The sequence below is a fragment of the Platichthys flesus genome, chromosome 13, assembly GCF_949316205.1.
Source record: "Platichthys flesus chromosome 13, fPlaFle2.1, whole genome shotgun sequence".
Lineage (NCBI taxonomy): Eukaryota > Metazoa > Chordata > Actinopteri > Pleuronectiformes > Pleuronectidae > Platichthys > Platichthys flesus.
The window spans coordinates 6,862,265-6,885,990 of NC_084957.1; the positions used below are offsets into that span (position 1 = coordinate 6,862,265).

The 23,726-nt window shown below is 42.8% G+C and overlaps 2 protein-coding genes across 2 annotated transcripts; one reads left to right on the top strand and one right to left on the bottom strand.

The window, feature by feature from the left end:
- Positions 1-1,841: 1,841 nt before the first annotated feature.
- On the bottom strand, positions 1,842-8,201 carry poglut2 (protein O-glucosyltransferase 2). Its single transcript, XM_062402084.1, has 10 exons — positions 7,803-8,201; positions 6,049-6,254; positions 5,754-5,959; positions 4,911-4,988; positions 4,464-4,636; positions 3,513-3,750; positions 3,134-3,343; positions 2,908-2,997; positions 2,617-2,721; positions 1,842-2,006 (listed from the first exon to the last, which is right to left on the bottom strand). Exons 1-10 carry the CDS (start codon positions 8,000-8,002, stop codon positions 1,989-1,991), a joined length of 1,524 nt encoding a protein of 507 aa, XP_062258068.1. The 5' UTR covers positions 8,003-8,201; the 3' UTR covers positions 1,842-1,988.
- Positions 8,202-10,171: 1,970 nt separating this feature from the next.
- Positions 10,172-23,722, top strand: LOC133966961 (uncharacterized). Its single transcript, XM_062402092.1, has 5 exons — positions 10,172-10,593; positions 11,680-12,305; positions 17,915-18,245; positions 18,356-18,531; positions 19,251-23,722. Exons 2-5 carry the CDS (start codon positions 11,704-11,706, stop codon positions 19,480-19,482), a joined length of 1,341 nt encoding a protein of 446 aa, XP_062258076.1. The 5' UTR covers positions 10,172-10,593; positions 11,680-11,703; the 3' UTR covers positions 19,483-23,722.
- The last annotated feature ends 4 nt before the right edge of the window (positions 23,723-23,726 follow it).

Genomic DNA, 23,726 nt, shown 5'->3' on the forward strand with positions numbered 1-23,726 from the left:
CTGCACCGGAAACAAGCGGCACCGTCCATCACAGCCACATTTAGCTTTAATTTAAATCGTTTCTCTTTAAAGTCGTTTCTCTTGTGAGTAATGACACAGTTTGCACGTTAACAACAAACTAAACAAAGTGCAGCGACCTGAACACGCAGTTTGAGGTTGTGTTGTATCAGGATCGAGTCTCTTTAGGTTCACAAGATGTTATGTTTATATTTACCTCCACAAACTTCTCCATCTCTTCTGCGGTACGTCAAGTGACGTGACAGCCGACTAGGGCTACTAGCGGTTGGGAGTACTTATTACAACTTAAATTTACGACTTCTGTTTTCATTGATTATATATATTTATATATATAGAGAGAGAAATCCTTTATAATGTTGACAGTAAATGTGATGCATGGTAAGTGTAAATTACAGGGTAGTGAAATACAGAGCAGACAATCGAATGCATGAAAGAAAACAAGAAGAAATAGTTATAACAATAGAGTAGATATCTACCAGCTCAATGCCCTTTTTTGTTGTCTAATACATTGATTTAAATTTATATAAGGTTCTAGGATAAATGGTGAAATTTAGGAGGCATCATCACAGCTTTAATAATTGACTAAGTTTTTTCATTGAAAAAGGAAACCTACAATTAAATCAGGTAGAATGATGGCAACCAGTGTTGTGTAAGTTCACATCTCTCATGAACTAGTTCAAAGTACAGTTCATACAAGTAAACATGAATAGTTCACGTTCTTAGTTCACCATTTAAATTCTAAACTAGTTCATAGTTCAATTCATGTCATATCTTTAAGGTGGAAAGTGAGAATGAAAGACTTAACTTGTTAAAGAAAACCTTATCCATCACTACCCCTTGCCTTTAATGTCGGAATCTTTATCAGACAGTTTGTAAAAATCCCTCTCTGCTCTCTCTTGTGTTGCAGGTATGGCCTGCCCCTTTAAGGAAAGTTTGTAGTGTGTGACGTAGTGCACCTGGGTATTGTGGGAAAAGACGCTAAAAGCGTGTTTATATAACGCAACACTCGCATCACCGAGTGTTGCTCCTGCTGTATATCCGAGAAATAAAGTGGCTGCATTCCAAGTAAAGAAACACTCTCATTCTCCTTCTTCACGGAGCGGTCCGGACGGCGGGTTACCGGCCAGACAGCGAGCCAAGATAACCAGTGACAGGGACGGTGATAGAGTCAAAGTACAGGATTCTTTTGATATTTTTTATAATATAAAAAATATATTATATATTTTATTGTTTTTTTTATAGCTTACAACTTTTTGTAAAAGAGTTGGGGTTGGGCAGGTGACAGTTCTAGGACAATGGCTGTAGGGTTTTGTGGGATGGCAGACTCTCATTGGCTGATGAGTTAGCGTATCAAGGGTGAATGAGGAAGGGGAGTGAAGAATACAGTGGTGGATGATAGGACTGTCGGAGTTACGAATAAGAAGTGTGTCGTGTTCGCTGGACTTTAATAAAGTTACACATAAAGAGAAGTTTCCTGTCGTTCAAATGTATTATTTGTCATTGAGTTGCGTTCAGTTCATCGTTCTCATATAAGTGAACGTGTTCAATGAACGCGTTCTTTTACGTTCATTCATTTACAACACTGTTGGCAGCCCATGTCAACCATGATATGTGTTCATTATAGGGTAGTGACATACAGAGCAGAAAATAATATGTCTATATAAACACTTTATATTCACAATGTTGGGAAAAAACTTTCCTCTAGGTACAGGTTGTCTTCATCCTTTCACATGTTCAGGTCAAGTCGTCTTATCTTGATCTCTATCTGTTCGTGTGAGTGTGTAATATAACAGCAAGAAAGAAAAACACACACTTTCAACATGTAAAAAAGAAATACATTTATTTAAAAAAGATGACCTAAGGTGATATTAATTCATATCACACAGTCATACAATGAATCCACATTTGTACAAATTATTTGGCACTTTATCAGATATGAAGGACTTCTCTGTAAGTGAGTGACAGTTCCATCAGAGTTCATCTTTTGCCTGAAAAACAAACAATAATGTTAGAATTAGAAACATCGGCATACATGTTACAGAGCTCGTCCCAACTTGAATCTGACTAGACATCCAATTAGGTAGAGTAATTGTAAACACAAGTGGGTGAACATGGTCTTTAATATAGTATTTTATGTATTTATCATGAATTAAAATTAAAATGATATTAGTTTAAGTGATAGTGTAACATTTAGGTGCAAATGGAAGTAAAATGTACTTTAGGTGCAGGGACAACTTATACACACCAGAGGGAGACAGACTCTTTAGTGTTGAGGTATAATCTTGATGACGTATTGAAAGCTCAGGTGTAAATTCAACCATCTGTGATGACTGAGTTTCATTTAGCTGCTTTAGGTTCAAGATCTGACTCATATCTATTAAATACCTCCTTTATAATGTGTTTTATCATTTGATATATTCATTTCATTGTTTTGTTAAACTTTAAATTGTTGCTCATCTGTTCATTACACGTGTAATGTAATCAGCGCGTCCTTGAAAAAGAGACTTTATTTGCGTTATCTGAGCTACTTGTGTAAGCTGAGATGGGGGGGGGGGTAAAGTCCCTTTGATGCAAGGAAAACATATTTGTGTCCGTTACCGTCGTCCTGTGACAGGAACATGTGAACAGGTCGTCAGTCGGCTGCTTGACAAGCTCCATGTCCTCACGAACCGCTGGCTCCGTCACCTGGAGTTTGGCATATGCCTGCAAGAAGGAAACTGAAGTTACAGAGAGAAACACAACAGGCAGAGGCCGTTCATCCCGATAACAAATACCCTATCAAAACATATTAATGCATGGTGTGAAATTATTTATCCAGATAACTTAAATAATGATGATTGATGATTGTGTGATGAGGAAGCAGGGTAATATCTTCTTACAGAACTTTACCTGGAAAAGTTTGTAGTAGTAACAAAGTATACTGTCTCCCATGAGATGATTTCGGGCAAACTGTTGACCTGCCAGTGCAATTTTCTTTGCCTGAAAGAAGAAACAAGGTGACCTGGGTTCATTGTTTAATCACAACAACACAGAAGAGCGAGGCCGATAAGGATCCACTGCATAGAATCGTGCCTGATCAGTTGGTGTTTATAGTCAACTGAATAATCATCATCACCTCTTCGTCATGGTCACGGGCCCATTGGATCTTTTCCAGCACGTCTCCCAGGTCCGCCCTTATTGGGATGAAGTGCTCCCATGGCCGCAGGTCATTGTAGAAGTGCTCGTAGTAGCCCGAGTCCTGCTTTAAGACCACACTGTCCCCTGACAGCAGGTATGGCAGCCGATACGCCGCCACCGTGCCGTCAATGTTTATTTGGTACTTGTACTGGAGGTGAGCATGGAACACAAATAAAAAAAAGGTTTAATGACTTTTCACAAAATCAGTGCTACGTTTAAAAATCGATTTACCTAACTGAAGAGTCTTTAGCTTGTTACATACTTTCCTCATAGACACTACTTCACTTGTGGCTTTTTGTGCAGATTGTGTTTCTTACCTTGAAAAAGTCAAAGAACGAGACGTGTTTGACCAGCGGCCCATAGAGGCTCTCGTCGTGCTTGAAGAAGAAGAAGTTGGTGAAAGCTGCATCTATCATGTGAGGATGAGCCCTCGACAGCTTGACCAGCTCCAGCCGCTCCTGACGACTGTCCCTCCCCCTCCAGAAGGCCGTGGCGTTCTTCTCTGACCACGGCGGCCCCGAGTTGGCCTGAACTGACATCATGTCCAGACTTACTCTGTTGAATTGGACGGACACGGTGGTGAATGTCAAATCAGCCATCTCGCACTTCATAAAAATGCATGAGGTTTGACTTTATAGAAGCAGAGAGGCATGAGGAGAAAATAATGAGCGTCCGGACACAGGATTATATGAGTTTCATTAGTTGTCTGCACAACTAATGCAGACTAATTGTCTGCACCGTGGCGGTGTCAGGGGACAGGCTGTGCACGGGTCGGCCTGTCCACACAGCCCCCTGCTAATGAAAGATTGTAACTGAAGACTCAATGTTTTATTCTTTGTTTGTGGACGAGCTAAGTAAACATTCATATCAAATTGTCCTGAACAAATCTACCAAACCAACTGAGGCATAAAAAACAAAACTGTATTATTCAAAATGTCCACAGAATACAGATATAAATGTCCTATAAGCTGCTCCCTGCGACACAGGGCCAGCCACTGTGCAATGACTCCAACCTGACTGCAGATCAATGCTCAACGAAGGAAAAGCAAAGTTTTTGGAGACTTGTTTTTTATTCTTTTATAATTTGTTTGGATTTTTCCTTTGAGGCTGCCCACACGACATTCCTGAGGTATTTTTGTCGACTATTACGTAAATGGTGGCTCACTGTACTTACATGTGGTGAAAGGGGGAGTTGATCTGCCTATGTTCTCTCAGTGTGTGTAGACTTGAGTTAATGAATCATGTAGCTTGTGGTTGCAGAGACCCACCTGCCCATGGTCTCCAGGACAGACTCAGTCAGGTCATACGTGGGCATGACGATATCTCGAGTATTGTTGGAGCCGCACCAGGAAAAGATGGGATGAATCCTGTCACTTGGTTTCCTCTTCTCCAGGGGCCAGTCACCCAGGTTCACAAAGAACTCAATGTCAGGCAGCTGCACCTGGAAACAGACAACAGCACAGAGAAGAGAACTGGAGTGGGTTCTTTTAAAGGAAGTGTCAGTTATTGCAAAATTTGAAAAAATAATATCACAAAATAGAGGAGATACTGTGTGTGCATTATAGAAAACGTTGAATACATATATAATGCAACAACCTCCCACTGAAATATATGACATTATGTGGAAGATAATAGTCAAGAATGAAATGATAAATAAAAGTTATCATGAGGCGTGTCTAAATATTTCTGTACAGGTAGTTTAAAGGAGAGCTTACCTTCCTGGTGAGTGACAGGAGGATAGAATCCATAAAGATCCTAAAACCCACGTGTTCTCCAAAAGTTTTCACGTAAACCTGAAGAAAATCAAAATAAGCTTTAGGAACATTAAAGTAACAAGAGAGGGTTCAGGAATAAACTTTCATCCTTAACTTTAGGCCAAATCAAATTTAAAGTCCTATAATGAAATTATAACAGCTACTGAACCATCATGTCAACAGATCCATATTTACCTGCTAAGGAAGACCAATGTCGTAAAATTGAAAGCTTCAGATAAAGATGTTGTTTCAGACTAGTGTTTCAATTATCAAGAAAATATTAAATGCGTATTGCAGGACTTTTATACAAAGAAATAAATACCAAATAATGAGATACACATTTTTGTGTTCTGCCAAAAATCCCAAACAATGGGAGTGGGAATCCTTGACAATTGATTACTGATATGTCCAGGTAATGTTAGCTCTGTGCGAATAAGGCTTCAGACATATCACTGTTGCAGGCACCTGGATTGACGAACACTGTGGTATGTGTGCTGCACGTCCTCAGGCTCTCCTGGCAGACCTCACATTATTCCATGACCCTAATTACTAAGGAAACACAACCCTCTATTACTCTACTTTACTTTCCTCTCTCTACTCAAAGGACAAAAATGGGATTTTTCTTGTAAAATGACATATGTGTTAATTTCCCTTCTTCACTATTAATTTAACAATGTATCAGCATTTTTTTTGCCATATTTACAGTGAGAAATATTTCTAACACGATGATATGGATGTTTACTGCTTATGTGGCTGCTTAATTTGTTTGTAGTTAGTGGTTTTGGTGTCTCAGGTCCTGTGTACCTTGTTGTCTTTGATGGTATAATGGCAGAGGCTTTGCCGCTGTCCAAAGCGCAGTGGGATCTCCTTAGCGTTACGATCAGGGTCAACACTCTGGTAAAAAGACAGGTCCCTGTCTATCTGGGGGAAGGACTGAGGACAGTGCATGTGGGCCTCCCATTCAGAACCACTGGGCTGGGGACAGTCACAGCCCTCGTGGTACACTGGGCCTGTGGAGGACAAACACAGAAACATCAATGAGATCTTTCACAAATACAAATCCGAATGGATTTTGTCAGCAGCTTGCGTCGTGCTCTACCTTTGAGAATGAACGGCGACTTGGAGACATGCTTGTTCTTGAGCGTAACGTGGATGTGAAGGTCCGTGTAGGTGGCGTACATTCTGTATCGAACCAGGAATGACCCATCGTGACGATCCAGGACCTGGATCCAAATCCTGGTGAACTGCTCCACCGGAGACACGATCTTCACGTCGAAGGTTTTCTCACCCGGGGAGGCTGTGAAACTGTGAGGGGGAAGAACATGGAGAACGAGCCCTTGTTGGAATATCTACATTTCAACTTTTGTTTGAAATAAAATGAACTATTGTTCTAATACCTGTTGACTACACTGTAATTGTCACAAAGAACACTCAAGGAAAATATAAACGAAACACATTTGTTCGGTAATAGAAAACATCTGTAGACTGGGTGGCTGCTCTGAGGCGATATCTCAGGTGAAGACACAGGGCGGCTGTCCTGGGCTGGCGTGGTGAGAGGTGGTCTGTGCTTGTAGAGGCCGGTTATATGTACGGCTAAATTATATTTTTCTCCTTCAAAACTTGGGGCATCTGTGGCATTGTAGATTGGTCTTTTATTGTGACCAGTTCAAGGCACATCAGGCCCTTGAATCAGCATCTTATCCCTCAAAGGCCAAGTTCTCACTCATAGAGATTTTAACACATTTGTGAACGGAACTCGAGAGAAAAAAAAAATGTTGTCTATTTTTTGTTGCTGCTGATATAATTTCATGGCTTCTCGGTATTAAAATGCTAATGTTGTGTTTCCTCTACATACAGACAACAACAGTGTGGCTTATTGAATGAATGGAGCAGAGAAACTGATCCATCTGGAGAACCAGAGCATGTGTGAAGGTGACACCCACTGAGGGACTAGGCATGGACTGGGATACCCTCATTGCTCCCGTGGGAGATTTTGGATTTAAGGGGTTGTTGGAGGATCTCTAACATCTCTATACCTGAGGCACAGACTTTTCATGGCTGCTCTGCCATTAGTGACCAGTTTAACGTTTTAGCTTTAACAAAACACTGCTTGTGGTTCAAAGATTTCCTACGATGTCCTTTCTTTGTAATCATGCTTTGTTCAGTTGTTAATAGAGATTCTGTAACAGGGACCTGTCTCATCGGAACTGAAGGGGTATTATGTTTCCGCCTGTCTGACACTTGGGCCAACTGGGACACCTCAGAGACAACAACACAGGCCCACATGAGAACCATTACAAATCGCATTAGGAAAAGTAGGAACATCAGAGGACATTTAGTTTTCAAGGTTAACTATGGTGGCATTAGAAGTTATTGACATAGTGATTTGTTACTGTAATTTATTTTATTACTTGCTGTTGTGTTTTTGTTGTGTTTCCTTATTTGTTGTTCGTTATTCTTTTTGTATTTTCTGTTTTCTTCTGTGATGTGACGTTTTGCATTTCAGGGTCATACATAAATACAAAATGTAGCCCTCATAGAAACACAAACATTGATGACAAAGGGTTGACAGAACTGAACCTTAATGTGACCTCTATTCATTGAATTAATGATATATGTGCCAAATAGTCCAACTTTGTCTTTTGACTCTAATGAAACAAAGTTGTAGAGATTGTTTCCATTCATATAAACTTGTTTACTTTGCTCTTGCTGCTCCACACTACAGGCAGCTGCTAAGTGAAGCTCCGGTCACTGTTCTCCACTGACGGTTCACAGGTCATCACAACGGGAAAGGTAAAAGTTTGGGCTCTAGCAGAGGAGCCGCATCGGGCGGCGGGCCTGAACGGGACTTACTTCCTCCCGGAGCTGTCCACCGCCTGGATGTAGAAGAACCGGGCCGGGAGAACCACGTCGGCTTCCAGCCCCGGTCCCCACACCAGAGTGTTAGCGGCACTGGGGACCGAGGCCCCGGGGACTCCCTGTGAGGACACGTCCCGGCAGCAGGACAGCAGCAGCAGCGGCGGCAGCAGCCACGAACACAGCCGGGGACACATCACCGAGCCCGGGGAGAGGCTCTCTGACTCAGCCGCTGAGAGGAGGAGGAGGAGGAGAAGGAGGAAGAAGAGGAGGAGGAGGAGCTCCTCTTCTCACTCTGCCATCTTTAACGCGTCCAGATGTTTGATGTTTGTTGTGTCTCCATCAGGAACAACACTATGTGATGTTGGAGCGTGTTGAGTGACAGGAGCCGCCTCTGTCTGCTGAATGAGCGGGAGGGCGGGACTAGGAAACGTGACACGGCGATCCAATTGGTCGCCCCTCCACCCTATTCTGGATTGGATTGGCTCAGTGAGCAGTGGATTCCTAAACGCAAACCTGATTGGACGCACACCCGGAAGTTAAACTCTATTTGATTGCGTCTCTGACTCTGTGATTGTTGGTGTGCCATGATATCATATCACTATTCAATGGTGGAGGTAGTATTACAATAATAACGATATTATTATTAGGGCCCGAGAACCTACGGTGGGAGGCCCTATTGTATTTTGAAGGATTTGTATTTCCCTTTTGGGCTTTTCAGGGCCGAGACATGCTCAAATTCTTACCAAAGTTTGCAGGAAATTCAAAACCCCCCAAAAGTTATTATATTCTGGAATAATTTGGAATGGGCTTTGCAAAATAAAAGTAAATAAAAACAACTACAACAATACAAATGGAAATGTATTTATTTTTGTCAACAAACGAAAACATTTTGAGCACACTGGGTTAATTTCTTACCCTTCAAACCAAATTTGAAATCTTAAGCGAGACTGGATGAAGTATACGTGCGAGATTTTACTCATTGATGCATACAAAACTGCTGGAAACTTACTTTGATTGTCTTAATTTTAAGTAACTGTAACCATTTTTTCTTCAACATAATTTTTTAAAACTTTTCTAGTAGAGCTTTTGCATCCTTTATTTCTTGATATGTTTTAATCTTCTGCTGTACATTGAGCAGATTCTATGCTGAGAACAGTGAAATATAATTTGAAAATGTTGATGATGATAATATTGTTATTATTATCACAATACCATTTTTATTATCATTATCACTACCATCATAGAATCATTATCATCTGTACTAGTATTACTAGCATATCATTATTATTATTAGTAGTGATATTACAACAATTTTTTTCATTGTTATTGATTAAATTTGTAAAATTATATCAAGTTTGAGATCCTCTCTGCGCTGGGTTGACGGATAAAGAGCAGGGTGAATGTGTCATCTCATGCATTGTGTTTCTGCAGTACACAGCTGTTTGTGGTCTCTTTCTATTCACTGTGCTTCTGCTGCTACCTATAAAGGCAAGGTTGAGCAATGTGAGAGAGGGTTTGACAACTTCCGCTTGAAGACTCGTTCACAAACCAGGCAGAAGAAGAAGGAAGTGGATTCAAACATTAACTCACTAAATACGTGTGTTCCATAAACCACCACTACCGGAGCTCCTGCACTTCAGCTCTGAGTGAGTATCAGTATTTATGATATTTATTTATGCTTGACTAAACTTATAATGTTCTTTTAACATGTTAAAATAATAAGTCCTTTATTAGTCCCATAATGGGGACAGTTACAGCAGCAGAAGACACATAACACATAAGTAGCATGCATTACTTTGGTGAAGGAATAAAAAGAAATAGAAATGTACAACAATATAAAGAAAACATATATAAATGTGATTTAACTGGTATATACAATGTATAGAGATATACAATGTAATTGTACTTTCTTTATTCTTGTTGACTGGGTTTGTACCCTCATTGTTGAATGCACTTAATGTAGGTTGCTTAGGATAAAGCTAAATGAAATGTAATGTTAAGTAGCAAACACCTCACACAAAGAAAAGTTGACCCCTGAAGAAACAATGTTGTGTAACATACAAATACTTAGTTACTGTACTTAAGTAGATTTTTCACATATCTGTACTTTACTTGAGTATTTTCTTTCCTGACGACTTTTTACTTTTACCATGCATTTGAACACAAATTTCTGTACTTTCTTCTTCTTTTATATTCAAAACTGGCTCGTTACTTGAGCAGCGAATGTGGGCGCAACGCGAGCTTTACTCAAGGTGCACATCTCTCTCTCTCACATCTTGTCTCAAAACTCAGATGATAAATCTCAACACATCTTAACAATTGAACAGTTTTAGAATCCCTTTCTTTCCCTCTTATATCCCACTCCCCCACTTTTTTTAATCTGTTTTTCCACTTTCTCCAAGTCACTCATCTGTTTCTCTCCCTTTCCCTGGCTCAGTCGTCTGTCGCTCTCCCTTTGTTTTCTCTACCTGTATCGCTATCTGTCTTTTCATGTGTAACTTGCCTCTAACTCTCTCATCTGTCTGCACTGTAGAGTCGCAATGTTAACCGCCATGAATGCACAGTCTTGATTGTTTGAGTAGTATCACGTGGGATGGCTTAACTCGCATGCAATTGGTCTGTGCGTTTCCTCATCCGCTAAACCACTACCGTGCAGACAACAAAAGCTGCGCAGGTTACAGATAGAAGCGCCCGGTCAGGTTTTAAATCATAATCTTCTGTTTTGGCTGTTTTCCGGGTCCATACGGGACGTCTTCTGGGTCTGGACTCGGACCACGGTCCGTCTGTAAGTGAACCTGTTGGGATTTTAAATAGATGTTTGTATGTGTGTGTGTGACTCCGTACATGGCAATAGAACTGAACTCTAAAAATATGCAGTGTGTTATTGCACGGGTGGAGGCAGAGGAAGTCTAGGCCAGATATTTGGCCTTCACACAATGACTTATATAACCGTTACTGCTTGGTATTAATTAGTCAACGGAAAAGGCATTGTCTGTCTTGGAGGATACATATATATATATATATTCACTTCCACTTCCCTATTACGATTACATTGTGCTTCACAGAAAGCAAATGGAGATTTAACGAATAGAAACAAAGAATTTTCTACTGAGATCAATGATTTATATAAAAATGTATCGTTTGATATCTGAGTCCATGTGTAGAAGCAGTGTTGAGCCATATCACACTTAAAAAGAACGAGTTCCAAGTTCAGTTCATGCAAATGAAAATGAACTAGTTCATGTTCATAGTTCATTTTTTATTGGGATGTTTGTAAAGGCTTTAAATGTTGTGTTAACTGTTCTGTGGTTGGAGCTGTCGGACATGTACACTTAGTAAAATAATAAAGGGGGGTCACAAGGAGTGTGATTTGTGTGTGTGTGTTTGAGGAGTTGGTTGAGTTTAGCCAAGTAGGGTATCCTAGATGGATGTAACCAGGGCTAAACACCATCATGGCATCCAGTAAAAGACAACAAAGTCGATAGTCAGCAGACAGGACAATGGTTGCTAAATTAGATAGATGGAGCATGCCACTCTGAGAGGGGTGGGGCAGAAAAGTCCAAGTGGTACTACATTAAAATAAACTTTTTGTGTCTGATGTGCTAGCTTGAGCTCCACAAAGATAAAATCTCTATATCACCCAGCTCTTAGTGAACAAGTTACAATAATTATATTTTTTAGCACGGATGTGCATGTTTTAACTGAGAATAGATCCAAATGCAAGGTTGTATCCTGTGATTTAAAGAATAAATAATGTATCATTTTGGGGACACAAAGCACTAATGCTACACATGGGTTGGGTGTCTGATCTCAATGTGTTTGCTTGGTTCCTTGTATCTAACTTCTCCTTTTGTGGTTCATTATTCTACAGCAGGTTGGGAATCTCTCTTCTGGTATGAACAAGATAAAAGACTTAAGACGGAAGCTCTTCCTCTTTTTCATTATTACCTTCGTCAGCTTCATCATCTTCACTTTCAGCTTACCCAGGTGGAACAGATCTATCCCGAGCCCACTCAGGGCTACGAGCATGTGCCCCTCTCATGTCTCTGATCAGACCATCACCCCCCTCAACAACACCAAGCACCTACTGGTGTCGGCCTTCATGGACCAGAGGGTGAAAGGCTTTGATATACGCATCATTGGCATCTTCAGGAGAGACTCAATCCAACCCCTTCACTGTTGCTTCTGCTGTGAAGGTTTCTTGTCAATCACAACTCCAGCAAACATTTTACAACATTCAGACAACTTTGGATTTCCCTTCGTCGCAACAGATGTCATGTGTCCGATTCCTGAAAACTGCAGCGCTACACATGTCACTCTTCTGAATCAGTCAGAGAGTTGGATAGCACCTAAACAGATCTGGCTCCCGATAAGAAACAGAAAGACAAACATGGACGAGGAGATAAAGTTGCAGTTTAACTTCACAGTCTGCATCTCCAACCTGTTTGGAGACTACAACAACGTGCTTCAGTTCGCCCAGACCCTGGAGATGTACAGGTCAGTGCAGCAGAAACGCCACAAAATTCTCAGTCACCTTCTCTCTGACATACTTTAGTCATGCTCTCATAAAGTAATTTCAGAAGATGAAAGGAAAATGGCAGACATTTTCCAGAGTTTTCCTTTTCATGTTTGAGGAATGCAGCAGGTGGTTGTTTGGACACGTTCACAACGACAGGGAACCCAACAATTCATTCCTGTTCCCCTCTGGATGATTTATTGTGATTCCTTTACTTTCCCATCCTACCATCCTACCATCCCATGGGCCCACCACCTGTGGGAAGACCCGTTGGGGTCGGGTGCGCAGCCACATGGGTGGCAGCGAAGGTCAGGGGTCTCGACGGACCAGGCCCGGGCGGCAGAAGCTGGCTCTGGGGACGTGGAACGTCACCTCGCTGTGGGGAAAGGAACCGGAGCTTGTGAGGGAGGTGGAGCGCTATCAGTTAGATCTGGTGGGGCTTACCTCCACGCACAGTCTCAGCTCTGGTACCGTACTCCTGGATAAGGGTTGGACTCTATTCTTCTCCGGAGTTGCCGAGGGCGTGAGGCGCCGGGTGGGTGTGGGGATACTCATAAATCCCCGGCTGAGCGCCGCGGTGTTGGAGTTTACCCCGGTAGACGAGAGGGTCGCCTCCCTGCGCCTAAGGGTTGTAGGGGGGAAAACTCTGACTGTTGTTTGTGCGTATGCACCAAACAGCAGCTCAGAGTACTCGGCCTTCTTGGAGACCCTGAATGGAGTCCTGTATGGGGCTCCAGTAGGGGACTCCGTAGTTCTGCTGGGTGACTTCAACGCCCACGTGGGCAACGATGGAGACACCCGGAGAGCCGTGGTGGGGAGGAACGGCCTCCCTGATCTAAACCCGAGCGGTCGTTTGTTATTGGACTTCTGTGCTAGTCATGGATTATCCATAACAAACACCATGTTCGAACATAAGGGTGCTCATAAGTGTACCTGGTACCAGAGTACCCTAGGCCGAAGATCAATGATCGATTTTGTAATTGTGTCATCTGATCTGAGGCCATATGTTTTGGACACTCGGGTAAAGAGAGGGGCGGAACTGTCAACTGACCACCATCTGGTTGTGAGTTGGATCAGGGAATAGGGGACATTTCCGGATAGACCTGGTAAGCCCAAACGAGTAGTGCGGGTGAACTGGGAACGTCTGGAGGAGGCCCCCGTCCTAGGTATCTTCAACTCAAACCTCCGGCGGAGTTTTTCTGGCATTCCTGTGGAGGTTGGGGGCATTGAGCCGGAGTGGGCGGTGTTCAAAGCCTCCATTGCTGAAGCTGCGGTGGCTAGCTGTGGCCTCAGGGTCTTAGGCTCCCTCGGACACCGTGGTGGACACCGGTGGTCAGGGAAGCCGTCCGATTGAAGAAGGAGGCCTTCCGGGATATGATATCCTGGAGGACTCCGGACTCGGTTGTAGGGTACCGACAGGCCCGAAGGGCTGCAGCTGCTGCCGTGTCGGAGGCTAAGCAGCGGGTGTGGGAGAAGTTCGGAGAGGCCATGGAGAAGGACTTTCGGTCGGCACCAAAGAGTTTCTAGGAAGACTATCCGATACCTCAGGAGGGGGACACGGGGAACCATCCAAGCTGTGTACAGTAAGGATGGGACTCTGTTGACCTCAACTGAGGAGGTCGTCGGACGTTGGAAGGAACACTTTGAGGAACTCCTGAATCCGAATAACACGCCCTCTATGTTGGAGGCAGAGCTCAAGGTTGATGGTGTTTCGTCGTCAATTTTGCCTGGTGGAGGTCACTGAGGTAGTCAAACATCTCCGCAGTGGCAAAGCCCCAGGGATTGATGAGATCCAGCCAGAAATGCTAAAGGCTCTGGGTGTTGAGGGGCTGTCATGGTTGACACGCCTATTCAACATCGCGTGGGAGTCGGGTACAGTGCCAAAGGAGTGGCAAACCGGGGTGGTGGTTCCCCTGTTCAAAAAGGGGGACCAGGGAGTGTGTACCAATTACCGGGGTATCACACTTCTCAGCCTCCCTGGTAAAGTCTACTCCAAGGTGCTGGAAAGGAGGGTTCGGCCGATCGTCGAACCTCAGATTGAAGAGGAACAATGCGGTTTTCGCCCCGGACGTGGAACTACGGACCAGCTCTTCACTCTCGCAAGGATCCTGGAGGGGGCCTGGGAGTATGCCCATCCGGTCCACTTGTGTTTTGTGGATCTGGAGAAGGCGTTTGACCGGGTCCCCCGGGAGAAACTATGGGAGGTGCTGCGGGAGTATGGGGTAAGGGGGTCTCTCCTCAGGGCCATCCAATCTCTGTACTCCCAAAGCGAGAGCTGTGTTCGGGTCCACGGCAGCCAGTCAGTTTCGTTCTCAGTGGGTGCTGGTCTCCGCCAGGGCTGCGCCTTGTCACCAATCCTGTTTGTGATATACATGGACAGGATATCGAGGCGTAGTCGTGGTGGGGAGGGGTTGCAGTTCGGTGGTCTGAGGATCTCGTCACTGCTTTTTGCGGATGATGTGGTCCTCATTGGATCATCGGCTTGTGACCTTCAGCACTCACTGGATCGGCTGGCGGCCGAGTGTGAAGCGGCTGGGATGAGGATCAGCACCGCTAAATCTGAGGCCATGACTCTTAGCAGGAAACCGATGGATTGCTTACTCTGGGTAGGAAATGAGTCCTTAGCCCAAGTGAAGGAGTTCAAGTACCTCGGGGTCTTGTTCACGAGTGAGGGTACTATGGAGCGTGAGATTGGCCGGAGAATCGGAGCAGCGGGGGCGGTATTGCGTTCGCTTTACCGCACCGTTGTAACGAAAAGAGAGCTGAGCCGCAAGGCCGCAAGCTCTCGATCCTCACCTATGGTCATGAGGGCTGGGTGATGACCGAAAGGACGAGATCGCGGGTACAAGCGGCCGAGATGAGTTTTCTCAGAAGGGTGGCTGGCGTCTCCCTTAGGGATAGGGTGAGAAGCTCAGTCATCTGTGAGGAACTTGGATTAGAGCCGCTGCTCCTTTACTTAGAAAGGAGTCAGCTGAGGTGGTTCGGGCATCTGGTAAGGATGCCCACTGGGCGCCTCCCTTGGGAGGTTTTCCAGGCACGTCCAGTGGGGAGGAGACCTCGGGGAAGACCCAGGACTAGGTGGAGAGATTATATCTCAACACTGGCCTGGGAACGCCTCGGGATCCCCCCGTCAGAGCTGGTCAATGTGGCCCGGGAAAGGGAAGTCTGGGGCCCCCTGCTTGAGCTGCTCCCCCCGCGACCCGACCCCGGATAAGCGGATGACGATGAGTGAGAGTGAGTGTTTACTTTTTCAACAGTAGCTCCAATATAAAGCCAAAGTATTAATTTGTCCAATACTTTGGTTAATGGCTAACATGTTAGAGGTTCACAACAGTGGACATTACGGGGGCCCGGAGAGCTCAACGAACAGCAACTTAAGAAAACACATACAAGTTGTCAAAACACAAGCAAAGTAAGAAAACATCTTCATCAATTTCATAACACAACACAATACATTACAAAACGCGCTGCAAATAGAGAAACTCGCTGCAAATAGAGGCGAAACGACAACGGAAGTGTTTCCAGAGGACACCTAAAAGTGATGGACACTGCTGCTAGCCTAGATGCCAGACGAATTTAGCCCCGCCCACAACATTTGAGGTCGGGAAGTTCGGTCTGGAGTCGCTCCGTTGGGGAGAAATCACGCCCGACCGGGCCAATCCGATTGTCAGGGCGGGCTTTATACGATGATGGACAGATGATCAACGGTAACGTAATCAACCACGTCATCAAGTGCCCTTGGGTTGAATTCGTTTTCAACAAACATGCCTGCCGCTGGCGAGCTGAGATGTGTAGATGCTGCCATTGAGTCTGTTTTAGAAGACAGAGGAAAAGAGAACATTGAGGCGAAGCCAAAGCAACACACTAATCCCTATCTCGCCGGCGCTTGGCTGTTCACACCGGACACTGAAGCGACGCTGAACTGCCAGGCAGCGCTAATAATATCACCGTTGATCCAGTAGATTAAAAGCATTTACTTACTTGTTGCTCCAACATTAAGCAACAGCGTCCCAACATTTGTCTTTCTTGGTGTTGTCTTTATAACATGTTCCGAGGATCATACAACTCACTGCACTTCTCCACTTCAATTATTAATTTAATGTCATCCATGTTGAAGAACTTCGCTGTTTGCTCCATTAAATGTCGGGTGTCGAGAGTAAATTACATATTCTCCACTCAAGCCTATGTGGAGAATACGTAGCCCCCCCTCTCTCTCTTTTTATCTGTATCACTGCTTGTGTGGCTGTAGTGGATGGCCAGAGGGGGACATTTAATAATGTCATTGGTCAAATTAAAACTCCAGGACAACAGAAGGGGACTTCAAAGTATGGGATGCATATTTGATCATTTATATCATATAAAATATGTCCTTAATATAGTTTAAAATCGTTTTTACAGTGTGTTTCCTGGGGAGATATGCTCGCGTCAAGCGCAAAACATAGACTCGACGCCGAAACGATCGCTGCACGGCGCTGGGCAGCCTGGGCGCAGCGCGGCGTTTCAGCCTCCGGTGTGACCCGCACAAAGGTTTAACATGGGAGTGGATGGGAGCCAGCTGTTATTTAAGGCTTGGCGCTGCGCTGAAGCGTCGCTTCGGCATCCCTTCAGCGTCCAGTGCGAACCCGGCGTTAGTAAATAACTAGCGACATCACATACTACGTTGCTCTGATTGGTTGTAGGTCTATCCAATTGAGCGAAGAGGAATTTTATTTCCTGGTTCGGTTGAAACGCGCCCCATAATCACAGCCCAATGGAGCGGTCTCAGACTCACATTCTGACTAGAATCGTGAGTCTGACAACATCAGGCTACACTGCTGCCACAGGAGACACTAAAACGTCCAATACATCATACAAATTCGGTTCCACACAGGGGTCGGCAACCCGCGGCTCTGGAGCCCGTCTGCAGTGGCTGTAAAGTACAGTGTTGGGCATTTAACGGATCAGTTTTCATATTATTAACGTGAACGTAACGATGAACGTGAGTGAACGTCACGTTAATTTTTTTAATCATCATCGTATCAGGCCGTCATGAAATACCAGGAGCGGGCGAGTGTATCGTAAATAACAAACATTTGGTAAATATCAGCACAATCACACAATCACCATTGTCCACATGAATGCTGACAATAGCAATTTGCCCGAAGGTGCATACTAGGTCTAAGCACAGCCTTACAGAGGGATAGCATTCGCCTGCAGACACAATCTAGTTAAAGTTATCATGTCTTGATAGGTTTTATCATCAGACTCTGCTGCAGCTAACTTTATAGAGAGCTTCATAGCACATATTGGTTCATCAGCCTCCAACGTTACTTTAAAGATCTTAAGATCTATTCTGCTACTTACCATTTACCAAACAAGTCATGATCAAATTTAGTCCCATCAACTAACACGGAGGAAGCTAGGTTTATGACCTATTCTGCACCCAGCCACCAGGGGACGACCCAGAAGATTTAGCTTCACTCTTTCTGACACGTCTTCAAATTTAAACAGTCGATGGGAAACCAACACCTGCCTGGAGACAACAAGCTTAATGTGTTTTTGTAATATGGGTAAACTAATGATGTAACCTTCACATCACTTTTGCCCTCAGGTTGCTGGGCGTGGGCAGAGTGGTGATCTATAAAACCAGCTGTGGCGCAGAGCTTGAGCGTCTGTTGAAGATCTACAGCCAGGACGGCTTCCTGGAGGTAGTACCTTGGCCCATCCACCAACATCTGAATCCATCTAAAGGTTGGCTCTTCTCAGAGCACGGAGGGGATGTGCACTACTTTGGCCAGTTAGCCACGCTCAATGAGTGCATTTACAGATCCATGGAGCGCTCACGCTACGTCTTGCTGAACGACATCGATGAGATTATAATGCCTTACCAACACGACAACCTGATGTCTATGGTGAACACGCTCCAAGAGCAGCATCCAAATGTAGGATATATTTTTGTATGTATTTGAGAATATTATTTATGAGATGAATTTGCTTTTCTTAATGGTTAAATTTGTTTTTTTCATCTTCCATGCTGTGCCATATGCTATAGACAGGGGCATTCCTCATCAAGAACCATATTTTCCCCCCAAAACACTTTGAGCCAAGCGGGAGGTTTCACCTGCCGCAATGGAACGGGCTGCCAGGAGTTAATATTCTGGAGCACATCTACAGGGAAGAACACAGCTTAAACGTATACAATCCGCACAAGATGATAATTCAGCCAAGGTAGGTGGTTGTCTTTTTGAATATTGAATTGAATACCACCTGAATACCTTTTATATTTATGCATTTGTTTTGTTGCCATCTATTTTGTGAGCAACACTAACAGGTGTAACGGAATTTATTTAGTAACTTCTTAGCTCATGCTTGTAGCAGACATTTCATTCTAGGGTACAGCTCAACATAAACTTTGTGGGGCTCCCACTGTCTAGCATGTGAGCCCATCATCTATTCATGTCTTGCAGAAGTTGATCCTGATGTCACCTTTTCAAGGGACCATTGGCTCTAGTCTGGTTTAACTGTGTTTGCGCTTTGTTTGAAAACTCAGCTGATCCACACCCTTACCCCTCATGATGCTGTTTCCTCTCAAACACATTTAGAATGCAGCCTATGAGTCACACTTTATCAGACGATAAGTTCCATAAACAGAACAATACATTAGCACACATCCCTCTGCTTGTTTTAGGATCAGGAGGTCACCCACACAGAGACACTTACATATGACCACAGACACATTTCCTCTCACTTGCAGCCTCCACCCTGCCTGTGCGATCCTTTCTGCAGAAAGCTTTTTACAGATACATTTACAAAGACAACTTGTCTCCGAACCTCGTTTGTTGAACAAATATCCACCACGATGGAGACCCTAAAAATAAATGACTCATCATTGGGAGTGTATTATGAACAAATATTTGTTACTAAGTGATGTCTCTGTGCAAACACAGGTTGGTGGAGCAGACTTCAGTGCATGAGGTGATCAAACAAATGGGAAATAGCTTCCAGGTTCCACAAGAGATCTGTCGGAACATTCACATCCGCGCGACTCTGCAGCCGGCGCTGACGGTGGAGCAGCTCAATGTGGACAAACGACTGTGGGACTTCCATGATAAACTGGTTCCCAACGTGGACAAGGCGCTGAAGAGAGCGGGACTGCTGAACTATGAGGGGCAGGGCTGATGGATGGGACTGCAAAGACAGGACAATTCTGAATAGAGGTGCTGGGTGATGATAAATGGGCCTAGTTGGTTTATTTAGATTTTATTTAGTTATAGATGGCTGCCAGCTCAGGTTGTTTTCTGCATTGTCCCTCATCACATTGACTATAATTACAGTAAATGATGAGAATCCGTCATTAGAACAGGTAACAGGTTGAGCTTCTGATGTGAAAACTCAAAATGTGAGAGAAATCAAAATGTCCAATACACCTGAGGGTATATTCTTGTTATAGGGCTTGAGTATGTATTTAGTGTCCAGTTCTTCCAAAAAAGACCTGAAATACTGACTTGTCTGACCAAAACACACGTTTCCACTGTGCTGGGTTCATCCAGACAAGTCAGCGGTGCTTCTGGACACAGTTTACATAAGACTTACTTTGGGCACAGTCAAGTTTTAACTGGTATTTGTACATGTAACTACTTATTGTAGTGCCTGTCAAGAGTTTGCCAAAGTATCCTGAGCCCATGTGGTTATATTGCTTTTAGATAAATGACGGTTCTTGATGCAGTGTCTTCTGAGGGATCGGAGAGCACGGTCAGTCAGCTTAGTCTTGAGCCCTTGCTTTTTATGCACTGAAATTCCTCCAGATTCCTTGAATCTATTAATGATGTTATGCACCGCAGGGGATGGAATATCCAAATCCCTTCGTTTCCTTCTTTGAGGAACACTGTTCTTAAACATTTCAATAATTTTCTCAAACATTTATTGGCCAACTTGCGATCCTCTGCCCATCTTTCCTCTTAAAGACCTAGGCCTTTCCTTCATGCTGCTTTTGTACCGAATAATGATAATAATCACCTGTTGACATCACCTATTTCAAAGCACCAGGTTTTTGATAGGGAGACTGCTGTCCATTGTGATTCCAGTGTTATATCATTGACTTTATATAAAGACTGACCTGCGCTTGGTCATTGATCGCTCTCTCCACTAACCGCAACAGGCTTCAAAATGCTTATGTTCAGGCCGGTCAGTGCTACAACGTAGTCATAGTTATCATTTTTGTTATACTACTACTAAGTATTACACTGCTAATAATAATGATAATAGTAATAATAATAGCAATAGGTTGTGTTGCATTTTTCTTTACAATGGTTCAAAGTGATTAACAGACAAGGCAGATGACTATAAAGGGACATAAAGCACACAAGATATATAGCAGTATAAATTAATAAAATTAATATAAAAGAAATAAAAACAGTGTAATTGAATGCAAATCAATCCTTTCCAATAGGTGATGTGTCTGCAGATCACAAACTACATACTACACATTACATACTAAAGGGCACATGTAAGTAAGGTGCTGGGCATTTTGAAGCCCTTAAAAATGAGTAAGAAGGTATTGTTACTTAAGTAAAGTAAAAAGTCAATGTTGTAAATTGTAATTCCTCCATTACAGATAAACATCCTAAATCTAATTTGACAAAAGTGAAGGTATGAGGGTGAAGTATCTGATATTATTTGGTTATTATGGCTTATGCATTATTGTGTTAGTAGAATCTTACTTTTGAGATGTTGCTGATTTTAAAAGTGTTATGCACAGTTCCATAATGTAATCTATTACAATAGATAACATTCATTTAGCTCATATGCCGTGTTAATGAAATCCTATTTTGAAAAATGACTGTAACTATAAGGTAAATGTTGTGATGTTTCCCAATCAATTTAAGTTAAGAGGTGTTGAGTAAATATACTTCATACATTTCACCACTTAGCATTATGATCAATACCCCATTATCTATTTACAATTCAGAGTTTCAAGGTACAGGATTATACTGAATAACCCTTCAATATTTAGGAGTAAATCTTCCTGGGCACTGCTGGTAAACAAGAAGGTCAAAATCCCCACATGGAACATTGTGGTGCACTTTTCACACACATCTCTATTCATAGCGATCAGTGAAACTCAGCTCTCAGCTCTGTACATCAATCAATGTTTATTTCAGCTTTTGCATCAACATATTTTCAGTTCTTTTTTTTTTTTTGCCAAGTAATTTTCTAATACACTAGTATAATATCAATAAGAACAAAAAGTGGTAGAATCCATTTAAATAAGACAAACTTTGCTGCCATCATTGAGAAAACCAGAGAAATGCCTTTTTCAGGATACGACAGTGTGAAGAAGAACTACAGAGTCCCAGTGATTTAGACAGAGCCAGAATACCAGATACAGTACCAGCAGTAACAGGTACAACATATACAGAGAAAAATATCTCAAGAGTGTCTTCTTTTTTTTTTTGTTTCACCTTTCACCCAAGATTGAACTGTACAGTTAATATAAAAAACAAAAAAACATACTAACAAAACACCCTGTCAGTAGAAGTCCGATTTTTTTCTTTTTTAAATCCATTTTCTTTTGGTTTTTGTGATTTTTGTTGTTACGTGTTTTCTCCGCCATAGACAGAACTGCACTGAACACGAATCTCATAGACGGTACAGCGATAGAAGAGAAATGTATCATTTCTGGTGTCAAGTTGAAGACATCTCATTCAATCAGGTCATGTGTAATGACTGAAATCCCCGAGGCTCTGCTTCTGGATTTCAGGTGAAAACAAATGGGTTTGAAGGCCTTTTATTGAAGCCTCAGCTGACAGGAAGTAGACTGAAGCGGATTCGTCCAGGTCTGTTTTTCTTCTGAGTATATGTGTGTCGCTGCATGTTTTTTTACGTGGGATTGACGTCAACAGGATCAAGACACAATGCATCACACGGGTTAATGCTTGTGCGCATAAAGGCCTGAAGTGTGAGAGATAAGATATCAGTAATCCCCGTTCAGCTTTTCAGATTGATTCAAAATACAGACGAATACATGTAGTACAAAATATCCCCTTCAGTTAATGCTGTTTTAACATGTCGTGTGGCTACCCATTGACATGTACAACACAATCACAATATGATACACAACAATGTATCATGGAACATTTGTCGTTTTTCACATACAACAGCCCCCGGGTGAGAGGCCTTTCACCATCAAAGATAAGAATGTGACAAGAGGATATAGTCATCAAGAACAATATTGAACGGAAATGAAAAAAATCAAACATATTTGCCCTCGGTTGAAATTGTTGCAAATGTTTTACACATGTACATAGTTTCTTCACTGACTCAACATCTGAACAGCACTGGAAAAAAACAAATAATACTCAAACTTCTCCTGAAACTCACAAGTGTTTAAACCAACGTGATTTCAGGTCTGCGCTCTGTGTTCCCCGAGGACCAATCAGGTTCATCGCTGGGAGACGCACACGCCGCCACTTTAAGGATCGGGGGAGAGATAGACAGGAGGGTGTCTTTCATTTTTGATTGCTTTGGCAGAGAAAGAGTCTGCTTGAACGCTTGTTGGCGCTCTTTCTCACTGTTACACAAACACACACACACACACACTCTCACGCACACAAACACAACCTAATTGCTCACTAAACTTGTAGAACCGACGAAGGCAGCTAATGACTCAAATGGCGAACGATTGACAACCCAAGAAATAATAAAAAAAACACCCTCATATATATATATATTTAGAATCGTTTTTTTCACAAAGGATAAATGCCCTCATGGTCAAGAACTTTCTCTCATCTGCTCTGATCAACAGGAAACACATGTTGAATACTCACTAGTCTTTAGCTCTTTGTTTGTTTACAGTAAGTAGATTCACCCATCTGTTTATTTTTTTTCTTATGGCACGTGAATAGTACATACATGTTCGAATAGATATAAACACACTGTGCCCAGAATACAGGTTAAACTGTCTTTCAGCCGTCGCGTACGTCTCATATCAATCTGCTCTCTGCTCTTTTCATACAATTATAGTTGGGGAGCGATGTATTCGTCATTATCGTTTTAATGCTTTTATTATGTAGCAGCAGCCATAAAGTGAAATTAAATGTGTGTGATCAGACAGTGCGCAGTTAAGTGTAAATACTACCGATTCGTGTTTGCACTGTGCAGCCCAGAGTAATTGGTTATAACAAAGTTGTAGCGCTATGCTAAGTGTGTGTAGAGAAAGCTTAGTATGTGCATCTACATTGTGTCAAGTAGTATTAGCTGAAACTGAGAACAAGAAATTAAAATGAACCAAAGAGGAAAAATAATTAAAGGGAAAGGAACACAACTTTTGGCTTAATAGCAATGCAGGTATACATTTCCCTTTTTATATATATATTTTTTTTTTGTCAGTATTTCAAAAAATATAAAGTTTTTCATAGTTTCTG